The sequence below is a fragment of the Phalacrocorax carbo genome, chromosome 17 (genome assembly GCF_963921805.1).
Source record: "Phalacrocorax carbo chromosome 17, bPhaCar2.1, whole genome shotgun sequence".
Lineage (NCBI taxonomy): Eukaryota > Metazoa > Chordata > Aves > Suliformes > Phalacrocoracidae > Phalacrocorax > Phalacrocorax carbo.
Window position 1 is genome coordinate 12847259 of NC_087529.1, and position 20984 is coordinate 12868242.

Here is a 20984-nt window from a genome sequence, read left to right on the forward strand (position 1 = left end):
CTCCCCTGGTCCCTGCACACACGTCGTGCAACTCGGGCTCGTAGCCCTAAACCCAGAGCAAACCTCAGGCGTTACTTTTGGGCTGCAAGGAGGTGCCGGGAGGTAAGGTCTAACCCAATGTGACCTAGGACAGAAGAGGATGCGACACCAAGCCCTTGGCCCCAGGATGGGATCCCCAGCTCTGCTGATGGGTCACAGATACCTGACTGTGGATGGTACATTGTCTGGTCTACAAAGGCACTCGCAAAACAGGGCTGCACATAGATGGTGCTGTTGCCCCAAGTACAGCCACCGCTGAGGGCTTCTGCCAGGGGACCTGTAGTCCTGGCTGGAGGCCCAGGAGAGTGACACCTCATCCACTTCTGCGGGGGGACATCCGCATCAGACCCAGCTTTCATTGTCGTTTCTTCTTGGTCCCTGTACTTCATGCTGACATCACTCATTACATCATCGTTGGGTGGGAAGGAACAGCAGTTTCTGCCAAGCCTCTCAGTAGAGCGGCAAATGTTCTTGGTGGGTGTTGTGTGGCTACAGGTATGGGGATTATATTGCCAAAATACAGCACAACTTGTGTTTTTTAAAGGAAGCTCCAGAAATAGCATAACGTGCCAGGGCACACATCTCACGGAGCTTCCCAGAGGCGATATCCATACAGGTGGGCTCTTCCGCAGTTAAAGAGCACGCTGTACTTGCACCCATCTCTCTCCTGTTCCTGTCCCATTCTCACGTGCCCACGACAGCCGGGGCGGGCGCTGGGGGCTGGCCCAGGGAATCCTCTGCTGAGAGGAGCCGCCCGGTCGTGACAGCGGGAATCTGAAAATAGTCTGCAAGCCAGGGGCCCAAGCAGGCAGCGAGGGCGGATGGTGCTGGGCCACCCTGAAACTGTCCACACTCAATACACCCAGGGTCTGAAGAAGTGTAGCCAGGCCACAGTGGGTAGGCTATGCTCAGATAGGTGTCATTAAGAAGCAAAATACCTGCACACCAGCACCCTTCCTGCTGACTTGACGTCTCTGCTTTTGCTGCAGGGGGCCACCAGGCTGATGTTGAGATTGGTGCACCCCAGGCCCTCGGTGGCACCCTGGGGGAAAGCAGTTGCAGGGATCGCGGTATTGACCAGAAATCATGGAAAATCTTCCCATCTGCAGATTTTTGCACAAACCATCCATCCTTTTTCTCTTTCAAGGCTGCCTATGGCCGCTGCCAAAATGAGGCTGTAGGAGCCAGCATGGACTCTGGTGTTTGCCTTTACAAGGTCTAGTGCAGCAGAACTATGGAGCACCGATTTTTGTCTCCGTTGGCTTAGAAGCAGCAGCTCTAGGGCATGTCTATTAGACAAGACCACTGAATAAGTATGAATCATTTGAATACAGTGGATAAAAAAAAGAGAGACTCTAGTTTAATATACCTAACTACATGGGGGGTGATTTCCTCTTGTGGTGTCCTCAGGATCTTCTGAAGGGCTTCCCTTCCTCTCCTGGTGATGCAGAAATGAGTGTACACCCCAAAGGTGCTGTAAGGGGAACCAAAGGTTTTCATCCCTTCTCTTACAAGAGCACCAGCTTGAGCAGAGATGAGCCCACAAGCATCTGCCAAAGTCTCAGGTAGCTGAGAAACCCACCTCTCAGCAGTGACATTGACATCACCAAATCCAACATCCAACATGAACAATTGAGAACGTCCCAGTTCCAGGTATTCTGATAGCCTGAAGGCTGCGGAGAGGAGAAGGAGCAAATAATGTTTTGTGGCTGGTAGAAATGAAGGGTGACTTTTTAGAGCGTGGTGGTGGTGCTTTGTCCCTTGTGCCCTGCCCCGATGTATAGAGAAGCAAGAAGAGACATTGGAAAGCTTTGAGGAAAACCTTCTTATGCTGAGGTGTTTCATCTCTTTCTTTTTCGGCCTCTGAAAGGTACTTGGTGAAGAGCCACCACCCCTCAGCTAGTCTGAGGCTCCTCATCATTTGGGTTAAACCCTGCAAAATATTTCAGGCTTGGTCTGGTCTTTTCACTCCCGCTGTGGGGAACAGAGAACCCATAAAACATGTTGAAGACTTCTCTCTGCTAGAGCTGGATGGAGAATCTGGTCTGTGGCCCGTTTGCCAGCTTGCCAGGTAATTCTGCAATATTTTAGCTGCCCTTAAAGGAGGGGAAGAGCAATGGCACACAATAGCAGAGAGGTTTCAGGTCTACTGAAATCATCAAGTTGTGAGCGGATACAAAGGCTACCTGCTTCATCATGAGCATTCGCTGAATGCATTCAGACACAGTATCCCAAACCCTCATCACGCCTGCAAGGCGAGGGGAAGGCGTGTCGTCCCCCCAGCCAGCAGCTCACAGCCACGCAGCATGCTGCCGACCGGGCAGACGGCCCTGGGTGCAATCGGACTGACTGCTGCTGCCTTACCTGGACCCAGCAGAGGCAGCGGTGGAAATGGATGTGACAAGTGGCAAAGAGGTTTGAGAGGGAGTGGGAAGAAACCAGGGGCAGTGCCTTGCTTTCTGGATTAAAAAAAAAAAACAAACCCAACCAAAAAAACCTGAAACAAAACCACAGCCCACCACAGGTGCCCCAGGAAGGCAGCAGCAGGGTTAGGAGCAGCACCCAGGCAACCTGCTGCCAAAGTGACCCCTGAGCCATGCAGGAGTTCCCCGCCTGCAACGGGCTGGGGAGCTGCATGGGGCACGGCAGGGCACTGCCCCCACCCCATAGAGACCGTGGGGCAGGAGAGCTGGGGGGGGGGGGGGGGGGCAGTCCCCAAGCTGGGGGTCACCCCACGTGCACATCCCCAGATGCTGGAAAAAGAGGTGGGGCTGCATGGTGCTCTCCAATATGGGAAAATATAATTAATGATGTAAGGGTTAATGGATAAATACAGGCAAGGGAAGGAAGGGTCGATGCCAGTTGAGGTTTCATTAGGTGGCAGGCGTGGGGTGGCACAGCCCAGGGAAGGAGGGAAGAGATTTCCTTTTCTGCCCTGAGAAACCGTTATTTCCTTCCACCGCAATTACTGCCAAAGGCTCGACGGGAGCTCCAGCGCGGATGTCTGCAGCCAGTGCCGGTGCTGGCAAGAAACCTAAAATAGGACATCGGAGAATTTGCATCGGAGCATTCGCTGTGCAGAAATATCTCTGCTCTGGGAAGGCTGGGTTTGGGTTTTTTTTATTTTTAAAGATATGCTCAAAACCACATGGAATGAAGCTCAATGAAGGGCAGGCACAGGCTGGGACTGTCACCAGAGTCTCGGCACTGGGTTTTATCCTCCAGGGAGAAGGGGAACCAGACTAAATTAGCCAGTTTTGGGCCAAAACAAGAGGCTCTGTTGGCTGTTCTGGGAAGGAAGATGCAGGCAGGGCCATGAACGTGGGGAGGGTCTGTCTTGGAGCGCTGGGAGGATGCGGAAGGAGGCAGGCTCCCACATCCCAGGCTTTGGGGCAAGAGCTGCTTCCACCCAAGGAAGCACAAACATTTTCCAGTTCCATGTTGATGTTAAGAGGGTTAATATTTGTGATGGTGATTTTTTTGCCCAATAAATAGCCTGTATTGGCATGACTAGGCAGAGGTGGATTTTGGCATATTTGTAAAATGAGGGAGGGGGCAAGATGGGACTGAGGCAGTGCTGGTAAAGGCAGGAAGGACCCCATTGGGGTGGTTTCCTGCCCCAGCTCCAACCCACAGCAAGGGGAGAAGGTGCAGCAGGAGGTGAATGGGGTTGGCAACTACCCACAGGGCAGCTTTTCTCCATCGCAGGGGTGTGCCAGCCCTCGGAGCATTTTGGTGGCCTCCTCCGGACCTGCTCTACCAGGTCCGTGTGTGTCTTGTGCTGGGGACCCCCGAGCTGGACGCAGAGCTCCGGGGGTGTCTGAGGAGGGCAGAGCAGAGGGGCAGCATCCCCTCCCTCGACCTGCTGGCCGTGCTGCTGGTGGTGCAGCCCAGGAGATGCTTGGCTTTCTGGGCTGCAAGGGCACACTGCTGGCTCATGTCCCATTTGTCACTCACCGATACCCCAGTCCTTCTCCGCAGGGCTGCTTTCCATCCATCCCTCCCTCCATCCCCCAGCCTGTGCTGGTGCTGGGGAGCACCCTGACCCAGGTGCAGGGCCTTGCGCTTGCCCTGGTTGAACTTCATGAGGTTCACATGGACCCACTCCTGCAGCCTGTCCAGGTCCCTCTGGATGCCGCCCCTTCCCTCCAGCGTATTGGCTGCACCACTCAGCCTGGTAGAAAACCAAAACTGGTGTCTCTTCAGTGATGCAGAGACCAGAGAAACACAGAGCCTGTCCTTAGGTCTCTGCCAAGGACATCTGGGGAGCTCCTTTGAAATGCTTTGGCCACTTTAGCAGAGGAAAATAACACAACCATACACTCGACAGGCTTTCGCCAGCCACGCAGGGATAAATGACAGTGTGCAGCTCTCGCTCAGGAGCTCCCTGTCTCCGACACCCGTGTCTGTTTGGGAGAAATATTGATGCGAAGTATTTTGTGCTCTGTGATTCAGGTCATCTGAAGAACACAAGCAAGAAGGAGAGTGACTGCCAAAACCTCTGCGCTGACCTGACTGGCTTGCTTTTCCCTCGGGAAGGAGGCAGCCGGCGCTCCGCTCAGCCCGGCCGCGCCGCAAGCGGGCAGAAGCAGCCGAGGGAGCAGTCGAAAGCAGAGCCCCTTTCTGGGCTCCTTTTCCTGTGAGACCGTGGGGCAAGGTCCCACCTATGGGGGACATGGAGGGGCAAAGCCTGCCTGAGCTCTCGCAGCCCTCGCAGGCAGCTGTGCCGCACGGGGAGCGGAGGAAGGGGCAGAGGGGTCTGCATGGCCCCAGAGGGGCACAGAAACCCAGGGAGGGTCTTGGAGCCAGCAAGCAGAGGGGTCCAGAGAGGATCCAGATACATAAGGGGAGGATGAAGGGGACCGGAGGGTGCAAGGGGTGTCACACAGGGGGTGTGAGTGAGCATGGAGGGGATCAGAGCCAAGCTGAAGGTGCTCAGTGTGGGCAGAAGTGCTCAAGCATGGGGGGGCTGGGGGGGGCAGATGGGAGCAAAGTCCTGCAGAGGGGGAAGAGCTGACCGGGACATGCGGGGTAAAGAGGAATCGGGGAGACCTGGGCAGGGCCAGGCAGGGATATGAGGTATGGGTGGGTGAGTACCAGCAGAGGGGAAGCACAGGAACTTATGATATTTAGGATCAGAGAGACTGAAGGGATGATGGGCAGGAAAAGAGGGATAGGGAGAACCTGCGATGCACAGAGGGGGGGCACAGAGGACTGGGGATGTCTCCAGGGTGGGGGGAAGGCTGTTTTTCCAGTCATTCCCCCCCATTCACAGACTTCCTACTGGTGGGGTGAACAGCAGGGAGCACAGGGTCCTTTGCACAGAAAATGAACTGGGGGCTGTGGGTGGGTGCAGCACCTGCCATCCCAGGGCAGCAAGGGGGACCATGGCAGCTGGTCCCACTGCATGTCCAGAGACCATCGGATGGAAGTAAACCAACATCTACAGGGAAGCCAGAAAACCCCACAAGCGAGTGGGCACGAAGGAAAGGGCTGGGCCAAGCCAAGCACACCTGTAGCAGCAGGGCTGCTGAGCTTAAATCGGGTGTCAAGGGTGTGGGTGTGGTCCCGGTGAGGATGCTCAGGGTGATTAAGGCATCAGGGGCAGGGATGTCTGGGTGGGGGGCTGTGATGGCCCAGGGATGTGCTTTTCACAGCACCCCAGAGCCCTGCGCTGCAGGGGGACAGGTACAGCCCCACACCATGCATATGATGGCTGCTACTGGGTGTCATGGCAGGGGACCCAGGATCACCCCAATATGCTGCCCTGGGCTGGGATCAGGCCCGCACAAGTGCGGGTGCCCTCCCAAACTGCTGGCCCCCGCTCCTGAGCACTCCCTCACTTACTGCCACCCCCCGGCCAGGCAGAGCGGGGCTGGGCTGTGCTGTGCCTGGATCTGCCGGTCCACAGCAGGATCTGGGGGGTCTGAGGAGAGCTGTTGGGCACCCCACCTTGTGCTGGGCTGGATCAGTCCAACAGCAGTGTGTGGAATCCTCCACAAGTGGGGTGAGGGGCAGTATAGTGGGGTGCAGGACAGGATAGCAGGGTGCAGGGAGGGATAATGGGGTGCAGATGGATGATGCCCACTGGAAGGCAGGTAGAGACACAGTTCATCCGTTCCAGTACCACTCTGCTACCCTTCCTAGCCTTTTACCCTGCCAGTTCCTGGAGAACCCAAACTGGGGTAACTGGGCATTGTTACTCGCAGGGGAGGCCCAGCAATGCCGAGCGCCAGCAGTGTCTCCCAGCAGGGCTCACCCCACCTTAGGGGGGCACAAGGATGCCTGGGGGTAGCACATGGAGAGCAATTCCTTCCCTGGCTCAGGCTTCCCACTCTGCCCCCACAGTTCCCATAGCAGCCCCAACACCAGCAGCGCCCGGGGCTATGGGACCCCAAGGCAGCACGTGCGAGGGGGACGAGCCAACAGCAGGCGGGGGGGGCCTCATCCTTGCATCCCCCCTCATCCCCAGAGCTGGGTCCCACGGGGCTCTCATACCCCACCCCAAGCTGGGTGCCCCTATGGGGGCAGCACAACTACCCCCAGTACAATTTTGAGCCTTTGCCAGGGAAACAGGAGTCAGGAGCCAGAGGCTGCTGGGCGGGCCACCATCAGCCCCCATCCTCACCTGCCCAGGGATGTGGGGTGCCCACCGCCCACAGGGAAATGACTCAGGGTTGCAGACAAGCTGGGTCAGCCATATTTATTGAGAACAGTTGTGGAGGGATAAAAATATTTCCACTAGCTCTATAAGAATTTATAAACCTATACTCTGCTTATCCTTTAATAAATGCCTCTATGACTATCATGCAAAGGTAGGTATTTCTGTAAGAAAATAGCAAGATTAAAAAAAGGAAAGCACTAATACACCCTGTGGGGCCCTGCCCATGGGGGCCCTGCCTGGGGGGGCCAAGGACCCTCCAGCTGGCATGGGGACATGGGAGGCACATGCCGGACGCTGCCCCAGCACCCTGCAGCACCCACCCTGAACCTCGGTCAGATGCAGCCCCCATCAGCTGAGCTACCTGGATACAAACCCCTCGCCCAGGGCTGAACCCACCCCAGGGACCCCAGCTCCGGTGGCCCTGCCAGGCAGGGGCCATGTCCCCATGCCAGCAAGCTCCCAGTGATCCCACTGCTCCCAGTTCTGCCTCTACCCAGCAGCCTCACCATCTCCTTTCATATTTCCCAGTTGGGAAAAGTACCCAGGAGGGAGCAGGGAGCTGGGGGTGGTCCAGGTCCATCTCCCCAGGGATGTCCTGCAGCCGCTGGCCAGGAGGTGAGGGCCAGGGCAAGCCCTGGGGACACACAGAGGTGCTTTGCCAGGAAGCAATGCAGATGGGGACAGGCTAGGGGGGGACACAGGACACGACACAGTGCTCTGCAGGGCAGCAACATGAGTGGGGACGTCCTGGGGGGACACAGGGACACCACATAGTACCCTCTGGGAAAGCAACACAGGTGGGACAGCCCAGCGTAGGACACTGCAGTGCTCTGCAGGGCAGCAACACCAACGGGAACATCACGGAGGAACATGGGGACACGCAGCAATGCTTTGCTGGGAAGCAACATGGATGGGAATATCCTTGGGGGACATACAGCGATGCTCTTCCAGGAAGCAGCAGGGGCTGTGACATCCTGGGGACACACACAGGGACACCACAGACAAGCAAGTGGCTCCAGGGGCTGAAACACCACCGAGGGATGATGCTGTTCCCACAGGTCGGGCACAGGACTGTCATTATTGCTTTACAGGGCCAACATCAAGTTGGGGCCGGGCTGGGGACCTAGCCTCTGATTTGGGGTTCAAGGGACTTTCTCTGGGAACTCTGATTCCCCAGTGCTGCCCGTGCCCTGGCCCTCCCCACTGCCCGGTGACACGGGGCGCTCCCCAGGGGCAACACTCAATGGGGACAGGGTCCCTGCTCAGGGCACAGGGCTGGACACTGCTGAGCTTCAGTCCCTCTTCACACTGGTGCTGGCATGGAGGCAGCCAAGCACCTGACAGCCAGCTACCAGCCTGGCCAGGATGGTGCCTGCCCCTCCATCCCCTTGGTCCCCTGTGGGTCCCAGGAGCTGCTGTCCCTCTGTGCCAGCCAAAGCCGGGGGGGAGCAACCCTGTCCCCCACAGCAGGGCAGCTGGGGGCTTGGGGGGATGGGACTGGTCCCCCCCTTTCCCTCTTCCCTTAATCCATGGCCAAGCTGAGCATAAAGGCTGTAAGCGGGCAGCTTTAGGTGACACAGGGACCAGTGACACGACATGGGGAGCAGACTGGCTGGTAGCCCTCCCCAGAGCTGCGGGGGAAACAGGGAAAACCAAAGCTTGGGGGACAAAGCTGTCCCCAGCCTGGTGGAGGGGCTGGGGCAGCAGTCTGGCCAGGACACGGACCCCCAGGCTGGGCGTCCTGTCCCTTCGCTGTCCCCATGGGATGGGAGCTGGCCAATTGAATAAGGCGATACCGCAGCAGCTTAAGGTGGCGGGTGCGGTGTTGGTACCAAGTCTCACAGCAGGGCTGGGGCAGGATGGAGCGTGATGTAAACATTTCTGATCTGGGGGGTTGAGGAGGAGGAGGAAGGGGCTAGTGCGAGTCCTTCATCTGCTTCTGGATCTTCTGGAGCATCTCCTGCATCCGCCGTAGCTGGAAGGAAGTAGAGCAGGGATCATGATGGGGGCACTGGCACCCACCAGCCACAGCAGCTCCCTTGCAAACATGTTTGGGTCAAACCTCCCAAGGAGACTGAGATCACCAGGAGTGGTGGCCTGGAGGGGGGAAACCCTCTGATGCCCCTCCAACACCTCCTCTCCCTGGCCTGAGCAGCCACAGCTGCTGGGATGCTGCAGAAAGGGTGGCCCATGGCTGTGCCATTGCTGGGGCTGGGGACAGAGCAGGGGTGGCGGAGGGGGGAAATGACTGGGGGGCTTAGCCCTCCCCCACACTCACCTCCTCGTCCTTCTCACGGATGAGCTTCTCCGTCTCCGCATCTGGCACCGGGGGGATGACAGGGATGGGGAAATCGGTCCCGCTCTCCCGTGTCAGCTTGCTGCAGGCAGAGAGAGGGGGTGGGGATGTGGCCACGGGCCTGCTGGCATCCCACGGGCGACACTGCCCCATGGGTGCTGCAGCCCCAGAGATCCCAAGTCTTGCAGGTACCCAGCACCCACCTGCACAGACCCTGAGCTCCCCTGGCCAGCATTGCACTGGGCCTTTTTCCAGGCAGGGGGCAGATATGAGCGGCTCCAGGCATGCCCGCCCCCCCCCGCCCAAACCTCAGCACCCGCTGACCTGCCAGGCGCCAGTTTTGGGATGACCCAGGGAGGCACCACCACAGCAAGGACTGCCAGGATCCCCCCAGGACACAGAGCCCTGCCTAGATTTCTCCCCACTCTCCCATTTTGGAAGCATCTCACTGGGTGCTTCGAGCTGGGGTTGGGCTCTCCTTGCCCAAGATTTTCTCTGCTGCTTTAAAACATCTTAAACTTGGCATCTCCCTCCTCTCCAACCTTTCCTGCAGCGGGGCTGCAGTGGTGATCTGGGCAGCCTGCTGCCCGGCCAGCCCCAGGGATGCTCCGCACTCCTTCTCCCGAGCATCAGCTCCCGTTCAAGCCCATCCCTGCTGGAGGGAGCTGCAGGCATCCCTCCCACCGCACAGGACCTCAGCACAGCCAAATCGATGGCTTCTCCCATGCCACTAGCAATGGGGAGGGACCAGCTCTCCTGGCCCCATCCCTGCGGATGCCACGTGCTACCCCAGCGGGTGATGACACGGCTGGGACACTGCCACTGTGGCTGGCAGGGGTCAGACGTGCCGCCACGTGCCGCTGCCACGTGCCACCACTGGTGCAGCCCCTCCACATGCAGCGGGGTGATGGACACAGCGGATGTTGTACAGGCGGGCTGGGCCACCCCTGCCCCACAGGGTCCTGTTGTGCTGGGGGGAGCTGTGCCAGTGTGCCATGGCAAAGGATGGGTTTTGGCCATGTTTTGAGCCGCTTTGGCAGTTGCTGCCTGTTGTCACGGCTCCTCGCTGTGGGGGATCCAGGGGGGAGCGCATCGAGCTCCTTCCACACCTGTCAGCAAGACAAGGCTTGAGCTGGGCACTGGCAATGGGGCAAGCAGCTTTACCAGCCCAGGAAAGACCGTCTACTGCTGCCTTCTGCATCCCCTGGGAGGGCAATACGATGGGGATGCCTGCCCTGCAGCCCTTCCCTTGGGCAGTCTTGGGCTGGGAAAAGCTGGGTGCCACCAAATGGTGACACACCCCCCCAGCCCCACCTTGCCTGGGTGAGCCAGGGTGATGCCGCTGGCACACGGCGTCCTCCCAGCACTGCCAGTGGTGCCAGCACCCCAAGGGCAATGGGTAGGTGGCCACAGGGCCAGCTGTCCCCAGAGCCACTGCCCAGCCCTTGCGCAGGCACAGAATGACCGAGACAGGGTTGGATACCAGCAAGTACTTTATATAGGGGTCCGGGGGGTGGGCAGGGGGAGGAGGATGGCGGGGCCAAGCATGGCCCCAGCCAGATCCTGGCTCAGTCGGTGGAGCAGTCAGCACAGCACAGCCTCAGCATGGAGGGATGCCGCCTTCTCCGGCGGCACATATGGAGAGACCAGCTTAGAGGCACCTATAGCTGCCATCAGCCCCCACCACCAGCACTGCTGCTTCGGCCCCTCAGAGCCTCTGCTTGCTCCTGCACTGCTCCAGCCCCCTGCCTGAAGGGTCCCACTAGGGACCCTGCTGTGGGAGGCTCCCCCCAGCATCCTGGGGTGGCTAAAGGGGATGCGAGTGCCATGAATCCAGCTGCTTGCTTGGCTCCCCCTCTGAACCCAGAGCCTCCAGGGACACAGGAGCATCCCCCCACCAGCCAGTCCCAGGGGGATGCGGGGCCCCACTTGTTGCCGAAGCAACCCCTGAGATGCACCCAGCCAAGCGGGGAGACACAGGGTCCCCCTTGCTGCTAGAGCATCCCCCTCAGACAGAGACAGACTTGGGGGGGCACAGGGTCCCCCTCACTGCCGGAGCATCCCCCCCCAGCCAGCCCCAGCCCAAAGGCACAGGAAGGGCCTACCACCCCATCTGGGCTCCCCACGATGCTGCCGAGGCTCCCCTGCCCAGCCCACCACGCTGCCCAGCATGGACCCACAAGCAACCCCAACTCCCACTATGAGACCACCATTCGCAATGGGCTGGGACCACCCCAAAGAGAGGAGATGCCCCCCCCCCCCCCCACCCCCAGTCTGGCACCCCACTCCTGGCCCCATACTTGCGGTTCCTCTCCTTCACCACCATGCGGGTCATGCTCTGGATGCACTGCGTGCGGTAGTTCTCGTAGTGGGTTTCCCGCGTCACGTCCTTGAGGTCCTGCATGTGGGTCCTCACCAGCATCGTCCGCAGCTTCACAAAGTCACAGTGGGATGGGTTCTCCACTGCAGGGGAGCCTGAGGTCAGGGTCCACAGCCAACCCCCCGCACCCCCCCAAACCCCTGGGGCTAAGCAGCATGGAGATGGGGCACGCGATGTCCCCATCCCCAGAAGGCCAGTGGGATGCCGGGGACACAGCCCAGCGTTACCTTCCACGATGCCCCAGGGGTAGAGGCGCCCGCGGACGCGCCGGCCTTTGGCCTCCACAACCGTGTTGCTGCCAATGACGGCGAAGGGGATGCTCTCCTGCAAGAGGGTGGCGGGGGTCAGCAGGGCTCAGTCCTGCCCACCGTGGCCCGCATCCCTCCACATGCATCTCCTCAGCCGTATCCAGCACTCATTTGCCAAGATATCCCAGAGCCCCGGCTACCGAGAGCCCCACGCGGGACAGCGGCAGTCATGGCACGGGTTTCTCCACCCCAGCCTCATCCTGCCAAGCTGCAGGTGATGCCTGTAGGGTCTTGGTGATGTGTCCAGGTAGTGTAATATGTACCAACCCCACCATGCTGGGGCTGCTGGAGAGCTTGCAGGGCCCCAGAGAGTCCTAAGGGTACCCCAGGATGACATGTCCTCCCAGCCATGGGGCTCTGCCCCTCCAAGGATGGAGATGGAGGAGCCAGACCCACCTTCAGCGCCTGGTCCTGCAGCTTGAACTCCTCATCCTCATCCGAGTCACACTCGGGGAACTGGTAGATGCGGATGCCGTAATGGTCGATCTCCTCCCGGATCTGGAGGTAGACAGGCTCGCTGAGGGCAGGGCTCTAGCCCTCAGAAAGGGGGAGGGAAGAACCACACAGCGCCAGTGTCCCCCAGGGACCCACAAAAGCCTGTTCCCCCCAGACTAGATGTCATGGACATCACCCCCAGACCCTTCCAGCCCCAAGCTGAGCACCAGGGAGATGTGTCCTTGGTGACCACGCGGGCAACATAGTTCTCTACAGCGCTGTGAGCATAGAGGATGCTCCATGACAAAGTCTGGGCAGGGGACAGAGAGAGCACCCAACTGAGCGGGGACCCCAGCCCCTAGGACACCCCCATCCCCAGGGACCTGCTGGGATGGCTCCAGGCTGGGCCAGCCCCCCCTTACCTTGTTCTTCATGCGCTCCACCTCAGCAGGGGTCAGGGTGTCAGCCTTGGCCAGCACAGGCACGATGTTCACCCGCTGGTGCAGGGCTCTCATGAACTCCACGTCCAGGGGACGGAGCCTGCGGGGGGAGCCCAGTGAGCACCGTCCCACCAAGGCCTTCCCCAGCAAGCCCCATCCTGGCAATGCAGGCAGGGGCTGCCCATACCCATGGCCAAAGGGTGAGATGAAGTAGATGCAGCAGTGGACACGGTTGTCCTGGATGTTTTTCCGGTTGAGGCCACTTTCGTCACGGAAATACTGCTCAAACTGCTGGTCGATGTAGTCAGCCACTGGCTTCCAGCTGTGGGGACAGGGATGTGCCCTTCAGAGACCCCTGCAGGACCCTGGCCTTTCCCTGGATCCCCAGCTCAACACCTCCCACGGCTCAGCATCCCACCCTCAGAGCTGCTGGCACCCACAGCGGCGCTGCCTGGCCCTGGGAGGCCCAGCTACTCCCCCTCCATGGGACGCACCACTCAGTGTTGTTGACAGCATCGCCGAAGCCTGGCGTGTCCACAATGGTCAGGCGCAGCTTGACACCTTTCTCCTCGATGTCCACGACGTGCTTGGTGATCTCCACCGTCTGCATGATACGCTCTGCAGCAGCAGGAGACACGGAGGTGGTGGGGGACACCCCGGCCGAGGGATGATGGCGGTGACACAGGGACATGCTGCAGTCCCCAGGTGTCACCCTCCACCCTCGGGGGGCTGGGGTGGCCTTGCAGGATCATCCCCCATGAGTGCCAGGGCCCAGCACCAAGACAGGGTGCTCCATACCACAGGCTCCTACACCCCTTGGTGGCTGTGCCATCATCACCCCGTGACAGGCTGGCTCCGGCAGCATAGGGGTCTGCTGGGGCCAGGCATCACTGCGGTAGCATTTCTGGCTCCCTGTAGCCCCACGTGTGACCCCATGGCTCCAAGGCTGCGCACACCCCTTTACCCTAGGATCCCTCCACGTCCCTGTATCCCCAAGGGTGATCCTGTTGCATCATGTGCGTGTGGCCGCACGCGTTCTGGCTTTTGCCCTGAGCAACAGAAACAAATCAAACGACCACCTTGAACCGCTGGGGATTTGGGCAAGTTTGGGTGATTTTAATTCAAAAACCAGCAGCAGCTGAACCAGCACTGTGCCCTGGACCCCTACTGTCCGCAGCCTCCTGGATTTGCTGCAGCTCCAGCTGATCCCCAACAAGCTGGGGCTTGTTTTCCCAGCAAGGACAAAGGCCCTGTGGTGGGTGCCCGTGCCAGGCAGGGGGGTCCCCGCTGCCTTGGAGCGGCTCTCTGCGCCAGTGGGCAGCTGGCAGCCTGCCGCACATGGCTTTGGAGACCTGGAGGAGCCTGGCTGGGCAGCGAGAAGGGCTGGAGCCCCTCAGAGCGGTGTGGGGCCCTGCCACCCCCTGGGACACCCAGAACACCCCATCACTGGGACTGTCCCCCCTCACCTTCAGCATTCAGCAGCTTGCGGTCTCTGTACATGTCCGTCAGGAAGAGGCTGTTGACCAGGGTGGACTTGCCCAGCCCAGATTCCCCTGGGACAGGGGCACAAGGGTGAGGGGCAGGCAGTGGTACTGCCCTCCCCCCATGGCTTTTGGGATCCACAGTGGGGTCAGCACCCCCATGGCAGGCTCAGCCCGCCCCATACCTGCCACCATGAGGGTGAAGTCGAAGCCCTTCTTCACTGACTTCCGATGGACCTGGTTGGGCAGCGTGGCAAAGCCCACGTACTCCTTGTCATCCTGCAGGCAGAGGGGGCATGGGACAGGGGATGCCACCATCCCACCCACCCCCATCCTGGGAGGCCACCCCCTTTCCCCCCAGCCCAGAGTGGTCCCCAGGCTTGGAGTATCACAGGATGCAGCCAAGGCTGCCCAAACCCCTTCGGTTTGGAGGGTGGGAGCATCCTCCGCCATGACTCCTGCAGCCTTTTGCCCTGTGTGTACCCAACTCCCCGCGGACGCATCCCGCACCTCAGAGGAGTCGTAGGGGTCCAGCTGCCCCCAGGGGCTCCGGGGGCGGTTGGGGCTGGGGGGCGGGGGGGCGGCGATGTGCTGCTGGAAATCCAAGGGCTGAGACCGTGAGAAGACCCTGGTGTCCCTCTCATCGACAGGTTCGTCAGGGGGGACCCTGCCCACACCGCAGAGGCGGTGGCCAGGCTCCCGCCAGCTCTCCGGGGGCTCCACCTTCCTGGGGCTGTCAGCCGGTGGGCAATCCTGCAGGAACTGGGTCAGCTCAGCCTCCTCCGAGTCCTCCTTCAGGAAGCGCTTTATCTGTGGACCAAGGGAGGAAGCGACACCAATGGTGGCAGTGCCAGCCCAAGGTGGCATCACCCAGCTTGGCATCACAAGCCCCCAAAACACAGGAGCCAAATCCATGCACCCCACGGATGGCAGGGATGGGACAATAGGGGTGACACAGCCACCCCAGGGGACCAGCCACCACCCTGGGGACAGCCATGGGGACAGCAGTAGGGACAGCAGTAGGGACGGCCGCAGTCCCTTGCACCCCAGGCGCTTACAGCTTGTGGCACGGGGACAGCAGTCAGCTCCTGGCACTCCGGGGGACAGGGACTGGGGCCTTCCCCCTGGGCACCCCGCTGCTCCTCGGGGTCTTCTGGGGTAGCCAGGACCCCCACGCACCCCATGGCCTGCCGGGAGGATGGGGAGGGGACACCAGGGAGGAAGGAGAGACACCAAGAAGAGATGAACAGCAGCGAGGGAGGAGCTGGCAGTGGGGCCAGAGCCAGCGGGGAGGCCAATGGTGGGCAGGGGTCTGCCTCTGCCCCCCTGCCTGCCCGCTCACAGGGTCTCAGCATGGGTGATGGCACAAGGGGCTCCCATCCCTGCAGGTCCAGGGGGCAGCCAGGGCAGGGGACCTGACCCACAGCCATCACCAATACCACGTGCAAAGGGCGAGGGGCAACACAACCTGTAGTTCAAAGCAGCTACAAACCCCACGGCCACACTCAGGCCATGTCCTCACACTCACCAGGACCCCGACACCCCCTTGCCCTGGCTCTGCCCATCCTGGAGCTGGTGCAAGCAGCAGCCGCAGGCAGGGGCCGGGGGGGGTCCGGGCACAGCAGCCCCCAAGCTGGTGGCCCCGTGGGGTGGCGGGGCTGGGACAAGGGACTGGGACGGCTCCACATCCTGTTTACAAGCGCTGGCGGGAGGAGACACATTCCCAAGGGCATGTCCGGCAGCAGCTCCCGCAGGACCAAGCCCGCCTGCCAGCAGGCACCAGGGTCCCCAGTGCCTCAGCACAGCAACTGCCAGGAGACCCAAGCCCCATGGGCAGGGAGACCCCCAAATGGGTAGCACACAGGGTCTGGGAGAGCCCCCAACCCTGCAGGCTCACACCTGGGGTTCAGTGCCCCGCCCCGGATTTGGGCCCTCAAGGCAAGAGCCCTCCATGGGGACACGTGTCCTCCCCCGTCCCGTGCCCCCGCTCCGTCAGCGGGGAAAGCAGCCATGCCGGCGGCAAGGCGAGATGCACTGAATTAGCGGGCTGGAAACAAGGTCACAGCGCTGCCGGGGCTGCACGCTCACACTCCTGCCCCCCGCTCCCCAGCACCCCTGCGGCCACCGGCACGGGGGCCACAGTGCCAAGCTGGGGGAGCAGTGGGTGCTCCCACAGTGGGGGCTGCGGGGTCCCTGTGCTCCCCTCACCCCCAGTGGGTCGATAGTGCTTAGTAGGTCTGTGTGACCGCAGCATCCTCTTCCTCACCAGCCTTGACCTGGGAGGGGTCAGCACCAGCCTTTGCCGCAGCACAGCCCAGCCGGGGCCACACAGGGACGGGAGATGATGCCGCCACCGCCAAGTGCTCCCAGTCCCGCTGCCGCTCCACCCCCTGGGGCTTCAGCCCTTCAGGGCTCCCCCTCACCCCCCACCCCAGAGAAGCTGATGGCCTTGGTGATGCTGCAGCATAGGAGGGGTTTGCACAGCATCCTCGGGGGTCCTGCAGCAAGTGCACCCCCCAACAAGGCTTGTCCTGGGGACAGAGCATCGGCTGTGGCACCTCCCCGCAGCACCAGGGAGCTCCAGGTCCCCCCATCCCCATCTGCCCCTTCTCTCATCCCACCTAGGAGGGACACAGCCCCTGTACCTCTTGCCCAGGCTGCAGCTCAGGGCAGGTGGCCATGGCAGAGCCAGTGTCGCCGTGGCTGGGAGGGGATGCTGAGCAGCACCGGCTGCGCCAAGGGATGGGGAGCGGCATTAGCATAACTCCACCCTGGGCAGGCACCGTGGTCCAGGCACCCACAGCACCCAGCAGCCAGGCACGGCCCCTGCGGGTGCTGGGGGGCAGGACCACTGTCAGGGGCACAGGAGGGGAGACGGAGCTCCGGGGCTGAGCCAAACCCAGCTGCTGCCTGGTTGTCAAGATCTCAAGGACCAGCAAAACGCCATCCGCCAAGGAGGTGGCAAGGCAGGTCCTGGGGGGCTGCATGACCACCTCCACCACCAGCCCCCCATGAGCCGAGCACACAGCTCGGCTACAGCCCAGGAGGACATTCAGCGCTGACAAACACCTCCATCCCAGGACAAAACCTTCCCCACCCCAGGACAAAAACCTCCTCCGCTCCCATGCACACCAGGTCCTCTCTCACTCCCCACTCCAGAGCACCTTGTGGCCTCTTCAAGGGGGCAAACATGGTTTCCCATGAAAGCCTGTTTGAAAATTCAACATTTTCACACCTGACAATTAAAGCTTCCCCACGCGGCTCCAAGTCGCTGCTCCGGCTGGGCCTGATGGGCCCGGCTGGGCAGGACCCAACCCAGGGCTGATGCCCACCACAGGACTGCCTGGCAGGAGCTCCAGTGCTCCTGCCTTGGCTTCCTCGGCTCATTCTCAGGGAGGCAAAGGGTTAACGGTGCCTCAGGAGGAGCTGCGGGTGGCATCAAGGGCACCCAAGCTGTCACTGCAAGGGTTCACCCAGGATGGTGATTCACCTTGATGCATCTCCAGATGCATCAGAGCAGCTCAGGCACGGAGTGGGGGGGAGGGTCTCAGCAGCGGAAGGGCTGTGTTCACCAGGAAAGTGCTAAAAACTCCAGAAGCATCAGTTGCAGCTGGGACAGGTGCAAAGAGCCGCAAGCACGTTGGACACGGACAGGGGCCTGGATGTGCCCGTTCCCAGCATCCCTGCGCCCCAGCCATGGTCCTAACCCCAGTGCCGCATCTCCCCCCACCCAGCTTTGAGGCCACCCAACGCCGCTGGCAGACACCCCGCCATCCCCACCCAGCCTCAGACGTCCCTGCTCAGCCCAGTCCCAGGGGAGCAGTGCCACCATCCCACGATGACACCGCACCTCCCCGATGACTTTGCAGCCCCTTTCCCCCACCAACGCAGGCTGCAGCACCCCACCACCCCCCACGAGCCTGGCCAGGCTCTGCACCCCATCAGCGGTGCCCCTCAACCCCCAGCCCACCCCCCGCCCAGTGCAGTACAGCTCTTCTACAACACCCACTGCTCTCCAACCGTCCCACCCCACACTCCTGGCAGAAGCAGGGATTTACCACAGCGAGAGCCTGGGGCTGTGCTGGTGCCCCCATAAGCGGATTACACGCCCGGCTGCGCATGAGCCGGCACTCGGCACCGGGGCTGTCACCAGCCCATCGGCTCCAGTGAGGTGACACTTGCGCTGCCTCGTCCCTGCCTGTCACACTGCATCGCACCTTCCCCATGCAGTGACACCCCGAGAGCTGTGGCAGAAGGGGGCATGGGGACAGCAGGCAAAGCCTGAGCTGGGAAAGCCACTGGCTGCCCATTGCACCTATTTGCCCGGCACCACATTCCCATGGGATGTGTCTTCCCAGCCTATTTCTGCAGGAAAAAGGAAAAGAACATCCCAGTCGGATGCTGTCACCACAGCCAAGGCATCCCCAGCCCACCTGAAGGTGACATCCAGATGTGCCACCCATGGCAGAGCACGAACCACTCGACTGCAGCGTGATGACTGAGCATCCCAAGCACAAACAGCCCATCCCAAAAGCATGAACCCCACATGGGACAAGGGCAGAGGGGTCCCTGCCAAAGCCTAGCTCTGCTGGGACCAGCCCAGGGAGCCCTGCTCTTCTCTGGGGCAGCCAGCACCTGGGCTGCGCCTGCTCTGACCTGGTACAGGTACCTGGTACAGGTACCATGCTCCAGATGCATGGGGATGCTCCCACTGGCATGCTGCAGTCAGAGTTTCTTACCCCTAGCTCTCCCCTCCCACCCCACCAGCAGCATCCACATTGCAAAACTGAGTCTACCAAGAGCTTTAACAGGAGCAGGGTGCTGGGCACCCTCTGGATGGAGGGGCAGGCAGCAGCATGGGTCCCCAGCCTGGGCAGGCTGTCAGCACCAGGCACAGGAGTGTGTGGGATGAGAGCCTTTCCGACACATCCCTCGGAGCAGCAGTTCCGGCCCCTTTCCTGCAGGGAATCCTCCAGGTTGAAGGACCTGTGAGAGTACCTGCGCGGGGATGGGACCACACATGGTGGCTCCCCACGAGCTGGGAATTGACAGCGGGGCCTGTCCAGGCTGGAAACAAGGCAGTGTCACAGCTTGTGGGGATGGGCAAGAAGATCCAGCCCTCTAAGAGCTGGGAGCAGAGGTCAAGAGGGACCATTGCTCATCCCAATTCTCTGGGCGAGCCATGGACCACTTTGGGGACAGAGGGTTGCGGCACTGGTGTCGGGGGCACCAGCTCCACCTCCACGGGTCCTTCTGGCTGTATCCACACCTGCCTCCAGCCCCAGCTCACCCCACGTGTGTGGCCAAGGGAGCCCAGCTCCTCTCCAGTACCCAGCTGCTGCTGTCGTCCTCCCCCCAGGATGTTTCCAAGCCTGGATCTGTCCATCCCCAAAGACATTTTGGATTTGGAGCCTTTCGGGAAGGGGCTCGCTGGAGCTGGTTGCAACATGCTCCGCCAGCCGCCCTCCTATCTGATTTCACTTCGTCCGGCTCCGGAGGAATGTGCCGGTCCCGTTCCCACGGCGGCTGCCGGGGAAGGACAGCCACGATGGTCCCCACCAAGGGCAGCTGTCCCAGCGGCCATAACCCCAGTGCCATGCCAGCCGTGGCCACGACCTTCCATCTCCATCCCCACCCTGGGCATGGGGAGTGCCTTGAGGTCCCCGTGGGGATGTGGCCCTGACGAGCAACTCCTGGGGACCTGCCACCACCAAAGCGGGGTGAGGCAGGGCAAGCGATGCAGGACGGGCTCTGGCCGAGCCGGGAAGGCCGGCAGCAGCTCCAGACCTTGCGGGACCTGCAGAGACGGCTCCAAAGCTCAGCCAGGCTCCAGGCGCGCTGACGGTCCCCGCAGGAGGGCCCGGCCAGCCTGGCAGCCCCGCCGGCTCCGCAGCCCGAGGGACCTGCTAAAGGCACGGCTGGGTGACCCCGTGCTCCGCCCGGAGCCACCCGAGAGGAGCTCCCCCCCGCCCCGCAGGGACCCCGCGGGGGTGCCGCCGGTCGCGGGGACACGCGGGTGCCGCTCGGAGGCAGGGTCGCCTTTTCGGGAGGCGCTCGCCCCGGTGCCGCGGTGAGGGGCGGCGGGCAGGCGGTCCCGCTGTACCCCCACATCTCCACCAAACCTGGTCCCGGGACGCTGCCCGGCTGCCGCCCCCCGGCCCCGGGCAGGTGCTGCCCCCCCCCCCAGCCCCGCTGCGGCACCGGCCCGCTCCGCCCCCGCCGCACCGTCACCTTCACGGAGGGCACCGGGATGCGGGCGCGGGCCCGGCCCGCGGTGCGGTGCGGTGCGGTGCGGGGCAGCACGCGCACACCCCCCCACCCCGAGCCGGCCTTACCATGGCTGCGGCGCCGGGCGCCGTCCGGGAGCGGCGGCTGCCGAGCGGCACGGCCGGGCCCCGCCGCCGGGATTAGCAGAAATAGCAGCCGGCGGGGGCGGGGGCGGCCCGGGGCGGGGCGGGGCGGGCGGGGCGGGGCGGGGGCGGCCCCGGGCCCCGGGCACCGGGCACCGGCGCTGGCACCACGCACCGCTACCGGCAGCTGCACGCGGGGCACCGGGCGGTGGTACGATGCAGCATCACCGGGCACCGGGGCGCCGGCATGGGGCACCGGGGCCTGGGTACAGGGCACTGGCACCAGGTATGGGGCACTGCCACTGGGTAGTGGATACAGGGCACTGGACTGGGTACTGGACACAGGGCACCGGCACTGGGTACCGGGTACAGGGCACCAGCGCGATGCACCGTGCGCCAGGTGCAGGGTCCTGTCACCGGCAGCAGCCAGCGGGTACAAGGCCGCAGCACCAGGTACTGGTACAGGTGAGAGGGAATGGCCCCAGCACCGTGGAGTGGCCTCCTAGCAGCAGGCACCAGTACTGGGCATCGCTTGGCAGGTACCTCTATTGGGCAGGAGGCACTGGGCACTGCACGCCAGCTACTGGATAT

At 61.9% G+C, this 20984-nt stretch overlaps 1 protein-coding gene across 2 annotated transcripts; it reads right to left on the reverse strand.

Moving 5' to 3' along the window:
• Positions 1–6727: 6727 nt before the first annotated feature.
• Positions 6728–20484, reverse strand: SEPTIN4 (septin 4). 2 transcript variants are annotated; one of them, XM_064467781.1, is made up of 13 exons: positions 20379–20475; positions 15102–15230; positions 14554–14853; positions 14229–14322; positions 14029–14115; positions 13057–13180; positions 12750–12884; positions 12545–12662; positions 12084–12185; positions 11607–11703; positions 11300–11462; positions 8982–9081; positions 6728–8678 (listed from the first exon to the last, which is right to left on the reverse strand). In XM_064467781.1, the coding sequence occupies exons 1-13, from the start codon at positions 20379–20381 to the stop codon at positions 8619–8621; spliced, it is 1512 nt and encodes a 503-aa protein (XP_064323851.1). In that variant the 5' UTR covers positions 20382–20475; the 3' UTR covers positions 6728–8618. The 2 variants fall into 2 exon arrangements, with proteins under 2 accessions (XP_064323851.1, XP_064323852.1); XM_064467782.1 differs by lacking the exon at positions 15102–15230 and having other exon boundaries at positions 20379–20484.
• Between the last annotated feature and the right edge of the window lie 500 nt (positions 20485–20984).

Excerpts from the sequence above, each read along its gene's own strand:
- SEPTIN4 (XM_064467781.1), bottom strand. Across the intron at positions 14,854-15,101 it reads CTGTCCCCGTGCCACAAGCT|ATAAAGCGCTTCCTGAAGGA; the intron begins GTAAGCGCCTGG and ends CTTGGTCCACAG. Across the intron at positions 14,116-14,228 it reads CTTCACCCTCATGGTGGCAG|GGGAATCTGGGCTGGGCAAG; the intron begins GTATGGGGCGGG and ends CCCCTGTCCCAG.